The sequence below is a fragment of the Lagopus leucura genome, unplaced genomic scaffold (genome assembly GCF_019238085.1).
Source record: "Lagopus leucura isolate 7727_CA_CO unplaced genomic scaffold, USGS_WTPT01 Super-Scaffold_650, whole genome shotgun sequence".
Classification (NCBI taxonomy): Eukaryota; Metazoa; Chordata; class Aves; order Galliformes; family Phasianidae; genus Lagopus; species Lagopus leucura.
In genome coordinates, this window is record NW_024962253.1 from 1971523 (window position 1) to 1979554 (window position 8032).

Genomic DNA, 8032 nt, shown 5'->3' on the forward strand with positions numbered 1-8032 from the left:
CTTTCTTCCTTTCTTCCTTTCTTCCTTTCTTCCTTTCTTCCTTTCTTTCCTTTCTTTCCTTTCTTTCTTTTCTTTTCTTTTTGCTGCTATAACCACTTCTTTAATTATGAAGGAAAAAGAGAACAGAGGCAGCCATTTTGAAAATGAGAACAGAGCTTTTCCTTCTGCAGCTTATGGACTTACTTGCCACATCACAGAAATACTTTCACTGTGTGACAGCAACTTCCTTTGCAAGGAAAATAAGGGACTTCCAATCACTGTGGGCTAGGCTAATTGTGCCCCAAACGAGAGATTTATCAGTTAAAGAAAAAGTGAATTCAGAATTAAAATAGAGTGAAGATCTTTCCTTCTTGGTTGAGAAAAAACACTCTAGTGGATTACATCAAGCTGGGTGTTTGCTTTTGTTTTATTTTGTTGGCAGCTTCTTATTTTTGGAAGGGAGTTTGATAAAACAAAGACCTTTCTTAGAAAAATCCCAATTAGAAAGTGTCTTGAGCACACACTTGAAGTACCTGAGTAACTGCCCCAATGTCCATATGGTTATTCATATGCTTCAAATTGGAACTAAGGACCCTGAAGAGCCATGACCAAAGCAAAAAAAAAAAAAAAAAAAAAAAAAAAAAAAAAACCAGTTACTGTATTTAAGGGAGTTAAGGGAGCTGCTTGCTCTCATGCTTTGCAATAACTATCTGTGCTATGGACCTGCAGGCCTAGCTGACTTCTATGCTGGTGGTTTTAGGAAACTTATTGCTGCATTGTCAGTCTACTGAACAGACAAATCATTGACTGCCAATAGCATTTTGGTGACTGGAGTTTGCACATCAAACCAGGCATGGGGGTACACTAACACAATAGAAATACTACTTTTTTGAAAGAGTGGTCAGGCACTGGGGCTGCCCAGGGAGCTGGTGGAGTCACCGACCCTGGAGGAGTTCAAGGAAAGTTTGGATTTGGTGTTGAGGGACATGGTTTAGTGAGATCTATTGGTGATGGGTGGATGGTTGGACTGGATATCTCGTAGGTCTTTTCCAACCTTGGTGTTTCTGTGATTCTGTGATTCTGTAATACTGAGTCAAAGACAACTGACCCTTCTCCAAGTACAGCTAATTAGTGAGGGTTTAGCCCTGAGGCCTGCCTGCAAACTGCTGTACTGGGCCACCATGACCAAAGATTCTGTGTTTGCTTAGAGTGCTGGTATGGAGATCTCATAGCACTGGAAATCAAATGAGCTGAAGAGAGATCTGGATCTAAGCCTTTCCAGTCACTAAGTGTCCCCTTCAGTCTCCTTCAATACAGTAGTTTCTATGCTAAATCAGATCCTTTCTTGGGATACATTCCTTATGTGCCCACCTGAGGCCATGTACACATGGCTAATCTCTTTTGTGAGGTGCAAAATAAACTCCCAAACAAACATACACAAAGCTTTCTTCAGGATAACTCCTTTCTGCTAAAAGACAGGTATACATTCAGCTCATTCAATGGGTTCCTCAAGATGGGAGTCTATGTGAGAATAAGGACCTTTGAACTGCATCTACTAAGGTCTGGTAGGGACTCTGCTTCTAAGAGCGGCAGAGGCACTGATCTGGTGATATTGCTGGCAAGCAGAGCAGTGAAATCTAAGTAAAAGCTTGGAAAGTTAAAGGACTTTGTAAGCAGAAAAAAACATTCAAAACTGTTCTTGTGCTTTGCAGAAGCAAAGAAAAACATGCTTTAGGAGAAAGATTTGAAATTTCATTGCCATTTTACTTGATGGTTCCTTGACACATAAATTATTAGGGAAAAGCCACAACCACCACCAGAATTCTAGTCCTACTACTGCGTTGTGCTATTTTTTGGAAGGAAGCTAAGACCTCGAAGTCAGCCTTGTCATGAAAAGCTAGACCTAGTGAACCTGTAATTATCCCTGATGAGGAAAACACAATAGAGTTATACCTGTGGAGTCTACACCCTGCACTTTTTCACATAATCATGAGAAACAAGCATATCCTCAGTGATCACAGCTACCCTACAACAAAAGCCACTGCTTGGAGCCACACAACTGTGGAGATATTTATTTGCAGGTGTTATCAAAAATCTCCCAAACAAAGACAATCCCTGCTTTAGCAAAACAGCAAGCATGCATCTCCCCCAACACTTCCGTGCAAAACCTGCATTAAAAAAGCCATTGTGATGAAGCAAAAAGCATTTTGATATGAAAACATATTTTGGTTTCAAGCTTCCAAGAGGCCTTGCCATAAGCAAGTAAAATAAAAGAGGTATTTGAAGAGGGAAAATGCATTGAATGCATGACTTGGTATAGTCACATATAAAGGAGTTTCTGAACTATGGAGGTTGTATCTTGAGTCATTATTGTCATAGAGATACTAAAAGTCCCTGTGAAATTAGTCCATACACCTAATACGTTTGTTGCACATTTTCATCTGCTTCATGTTGTCTTTAGTGCAGCACCTCTTTCAAAGACTTTCTGATTCCATTTCTTAATTCTCAGTAGGAAAGATACTGCTCTGAAGACCAGAACGAAGTATTTTCAAACATTTTAGAGATATCAGTGAAAAATCATTTGTGATCATTTTGTAGTTCTTTAAGACTGTTGATGGTAGGGACTTTTCTACCTGAACCTTCGGTGGGTCAAAAAAAGCCTAAATCAAAATCACTGAATCTGAGATGTTATGGACATAATGGCCTGGAAAGGTCACCTAACCCATCTCACTGTTACTAATTTGAGAGTGTAAACTGCTTGTTGCAGCTTAGGGGCACTGAAAGTGCTAGCTTTATAGGGCAATCTGGTGTGGAATGGCTTTAATAGCAGAGACTTCCCATCTCTGTAAGAAACATGTACTCTTCTATATTCATATTTCTCTAAGAATTATCTGGTGGAAAAGCCAGCTAGTGGTGGAAAACATTTCCATTTTTGAAAACATCCCCATTTTTGTTATTGCTGATAGGTTGGATTCCAATGAAACAAGCTTCTACTTCTGATATTTTTGACACTTACATATATTAGCTGTCTCCTTTCCCAACAGCACAAAGTGCGTGAGTGTAACAATGAGACCCTCAATCAGATTTGTCTAGGTCCTCACTCAAGCAAAGCCTCCTTGGCTTTGATAGGGCTTCATCTGTACATGAAATTTAACAGATATGAGCATGGATCTTTCTATTCATTTCTTGGGAACAAATAAATTAGGGGTTATTTAATTGTCAGGAAGACATATTAACATATAGTTATTATGCTGGAATGAAATTGGATACAGACTACACTGCATGAAGAATGAAGAATGCTTTGAAACATTTGCAACACAGAGCTATTGAGACAGACACTGTGCCAGTCCAGTCACCTGGGATTACACTGCAACCCAGTCCCATTGCTTAATTGCAGATTTTCTTCAGCAAGAAATGCTGTCTTTGGCTGAGCAAGAGGAATCCGGATAACTGCTGCCTCCCCTCTAGCAACCAGGAAGACTTCCTAGAGATGCAGGATGCCACTAGGGGAGCCCTTGTTTAAGCATCCTTCAACCTCTCATTCTAATGAGGCACAAACAGTTCCTCGTTTATGTGCAGGTGTGTGTCTATGTGGTGTGGCTCTAGCCAGAGGCCTGAGTGGAAAAGGCAGAAGCCAGAGAGTTGAAGAGCTGAATCTTTTTGAGGGTCTACAACACAAAGAGAGGCTACAACCACAGCTGACATCCCCTTCCCCATGCAGTTACCTGTGCTAGTGCTTTATATCCAGTGGTTCCCATAACTTCTCAGTAGGGACGATTAGCATCCTTTGGCCTCTTCAGCTGCACCTTCAGCCTCTTCATGCCAATCTGGAAGCCATTCATAGCTTGGATGGCAGCTTGGGCACTGGCAGGATTGTCAAAACTCACAAAACCTGTCAAAACATGAGGTAAGGCAGAAGGTTTAACATGCTGAAGGGGGCCAAGGCACGTACATGCAACGACCACTGAGAATGAACATGGGGAAGGGCTCAAGGGTGGTGGGAAGGAGGGAGTGAGCAGGTAGGAGAGTGTGTGGGTGGGCAGGAAAGTGAGGAGAGGATGGTTGCCAGTAGGGGACGGAGGGTAGGAGGGGTTGTTACAGATCAGTGTCCAGGACTCAGTGCCTGGTCTGAGTGCTAATTCAGACATGAGGCTACATGAAGCATGGAGGTTCAGATGCTGGTGTCACAGTATCAAGCACAGACAAGATCTGGGTTACCCTAGAGCTGGGTGTCAGCAGATGCAGTGCATGGCTCAAGGCATTTGTTCTTTTTTCTTCTGTAGTGACCAGAGTACATCACTTTCTCCATCACATACCAACATAACTTTTCCTTTGCCTTCTAATATTCAGAATGAAGCAAACCTGATGCACCTACCGCTACCTTCTTATTATGGCAATATAAGCAAAATGTGAATTTAATAAGCTCTCCATTATGGTATTCATTGGCATGAATAGTTTGATTGTTGGCCACTTAAGCAATGTGAGGAGCTTTATTAACTGGCAGTTACCGCAGACCTTTACTTTATGTTGACACTGCCACTGAGAAAGATGAACGCTGGTGCTTTCCTAAGATGGTTTCTATAGGTAGTTTCATACCTTGTCAGCATATCATTCAATCAGTTGTGGAGTGCATCTAGAAATAGAAACACCCACAGTGATTGAATTCTGTACCTATAGTCCACCCAACATGCCATCCTTTGTCTCAGTGGAAGACTTGCTATCTGAAACTAAGAAGAGGCAAGACAGGTCATAATCAAACTCGGTGCAATGCACCAAACTCATTCAGCTTTGGGGGAAGTTTTTAATGTGACTTTTCTCCTTAATTTAGCCCCAGGAGGAGACCTCATATGCCCATCCTGTACATGATTTTTGCTCAAGTGACCATGAGACTGAGATACTGATGAGGCAGGGAGCCATCACTTTGTATAAGGATTGCTTCTGCTACCTTTGCCAGAAATGTCCGTATGTGCCAGGAACATTTCTGAACAAAAACCCTAGGTAAGTCTAGCCTGGACAAGCCTGCACTCCAGACAAAGCCATCTGTTTTCCCACCCCTGCAATGCTCTGGCAGCACAAATCAGCCCCAGGAACCCAGTGTCTCTCAGTAGACAGGCTTAAATGAAGAGACAGCTTTAGAGCCTCTCAAAAAGCTAATGCTGAGCATTTGCTGCCAGGTATACACCTGCTCCTGACAACAGCACTGGACATGGTTTACAGCCTTGGGCTGTTCTGTGTTTGCATTTAGCAACACCTCCTCTTTGGTCTAGTTCCTCCTTGAAAGCAAGCCTCACAAATGACACAGGGTGGCTCATGTTTGAAAAAAAAAACACGCATACACAAGAATACACACATATGCAGAAACACATCTTCTCACTCTTGCATTAAAGCTGTATTCCTGCCTTTGGATAATAATATAGCTTTATGAGAGATCATAAAACCTACAATCTCAGCTTCATAGTGAGACAACTGTATTATTAAGTGTGGCAAAAGTGGTTTTAAGAGGGAGACCAATGAAACAAATAGCCATCCCTCCCTGTCCTCCTCTCTTGAAGCAAAGCTCCAACTAATTGGTTCTCTGTGCAGTTATCCTACCAGCTACCTGGGTGACGCAGTACCAACACTGCAGCTCTGAAGATGTGAGCAGAAGTGTTGCTCAACCCTCACAGCAGTCTTCAGTATCTAGACAGAAAACTAGAGTTATAGTGAGAAATGAGCTGTAGTGTTATTAAATGGCACTGGATCTGTATTTGCAATCATATCTTAGCCAGTAAGGTGGCTGGTAATGTTCCCAGTTTGCATCTGACTAGTTGAATAATCTATCAGTCAACAATGCTCTGTGATTTGATCTCAGCAAGAAGAAAGAAGATGAGCACCTCCTATTTTCACCTGAGTGAACTTATCTTCAGATACTTATGAAAGATCCTTGCAAATGCTTTCCTTGATCTTCAACTTGAAATGTGCTATCTGGATAACTCACATCTTTGAATATAGCTATAGAAAAAGACCATTCTTTTTAAAATAACCTATAGACTGCTAATACTCCTGTCTGAGACTCATAAGTTATATCTCTAACAGTAAACCAAAACTGTGCCAGGGAAGTTCAGAGAAAGTGAAGCTCAATTACCTATACCACTGAATTTTTAGAAAGACTCTTGACACAGTCTTGGCTTTTGCCTAACTCCAATTTCTGGACAGACTGAGTATTAACACAGCACAGAAACTGTTTTCAGTACTTAGCTTGGATATTGCCACGGTATTTTGGAAAGTAACAGGATTTAATCGTTTGGGTGTGGGTCATTCTATGCCAGCTGGACCCAGTGCTAGACAAAGGAGCCAGGTACGTTAACTGTTATAGACACAGCTACCAAATACAAAAGCTGAGTTGTCTGCAGCTGCATAACTGTTCATGTCATGTCTTTGGAGAGGCCTAGCTTCCATGTGAACTTTGATTTCTACTCTTGTAACTGGTCCTCTTGCAATGTACTTCTATTGGTTAAACATGTACATTCAGAGTGTGTCTACACATACATCCATTTATGAGCAAGTCACCTTGGGATCCTAAAATAATCAATGAAGATTTAGCCAATATGGTCAGTGGAGCGTAGAGTGCAATTTATTTTTTTGGTGGGACACAACTAACTGTGCTATAAGTCCCAATGGCTGTGTAGTGGGGACCAGCACCGACTGCACTGAAGATGAATACTCAACTTAAACTGAGGTTTCACTTGGTGTTTACCTGATTCAGCAGTTGGGACTGACATCTTCAGGTAGGACTGGGTTAACTGGCTAATGCCTATATGGGTCACTCCTCAAAGTAATATTAATTATTGAATCAAAATCCTAATGCTTAAAAACCCCACCAGAAATATTGCCAAATGTGTTGGAGGTCTACCATTTGTCTACTTTTGCTAAGACAGACCTTTAATTGGGTAATAAGCCCTGGTGCTGGGATGCTGATACGTCTGCAAGAACTCTGCCTTTAGATAAGCTCACAAAGCCACTCTGGTTTTTATTATCACTTCAGTTTTAAGATGGAATTCTAAGGCCATTTTCTCAGACTGTGCAAAGCTGTAAATAATACAGCATTTTAACAAATGGGACTAATAAGAGAGATCAGAAGTGCATTTGCTCACTATATTTCATTTAGACCAGATAATGAAGCTGGGAGTTGTACTTTGATGCTGTTGGTATATCAGTTGCCTACAGATCTGGACTGGATTAGTTATTTTATTATCCTTAGTTGTCCTGATATCCACTGCTGTAATATGAAGATCTCTACTGTCTAGTTGCTGGGGATGGAGGGGCTATATTGGGTGGAAAAGGAGGGCAAATGCTTTTAACTGTGCATTTTTAATATAAGCACTTCCTAGGGACAGGGCAGTTAATACCTCTATTGTCATTTGAATTTGACTGTTTTAGTTTTCAGGGTCTGGGTACGTCCTGTTGTTGATGTTTTCAGCTCTTCCTATTTCTGTTATTTACATGCAGTGATATTCATTTTGTTGAAGACATTTGGATGGACTTCAAAATGGAGAAAAGCTATAGTTTATTCTGAGAGCTGAGATTTCACAATGATAAAGGGGTAGGCAGATAGACAAGCCATGCTAACAATATCATATTCCTTTCTCTTTTCAGGTCAAATATCTACTGATAGATTATATGACAGTCTTCTGTTAATTGAACTGTTGACACCTTACCCAGCTTTGTTTCTCTTCTGATATGTGCTGGATTTAAACACGTAAGACTAAGAACAAAATAGATAAGGTGCTTGCTTTCTGAATTTTAGATTTAGGGTCAAAACACGATGCTGGCACTTTCTTTGCTGAAGAAGCTATCTGTGTTTTGGGCACTACCCCTGCATTGTCATCTACACTCTTAAAGGACAAAAGAGAAAGGGAGAGGTTAAAAAACTTGAAGCTGTTTCTGTGCATTAGATAATTAATAATCAGAGAAATATATGTCCTGGTCGAAGATGGTTGGTAGGAGGACAGGATTTTGTGATAAATCTATTTTCTCCTCTCCTCTCCTCTCCTCTCCTCTCCTCTCCTCTCCT

General features: G+C 41.0%; 1 protein-coding gene across 1 annotated transcript in view; it reads right to left on the minus strand.

Annotated features, from left to right (window-relative positions):
• CELF4 (CUGBP Elav-like family member 4) overlaps positions 1-8032 on the minus strand; it is a 715704-nt gene that overhangs the window by 19855 nt on the left and 687817 nt on the right. The window contains exon 12 of the mRNA XM_042862314.1: positions 3705-3871. Coding sequence (XP_042718248.1) covers positions 3744-3871 — 128 coding nt within the window. The 3' untranslated portion in view covers positions 3705-3743. The remainder of the gene's footprint in view (positions 1-3704; positions 3872-8032) is intronic.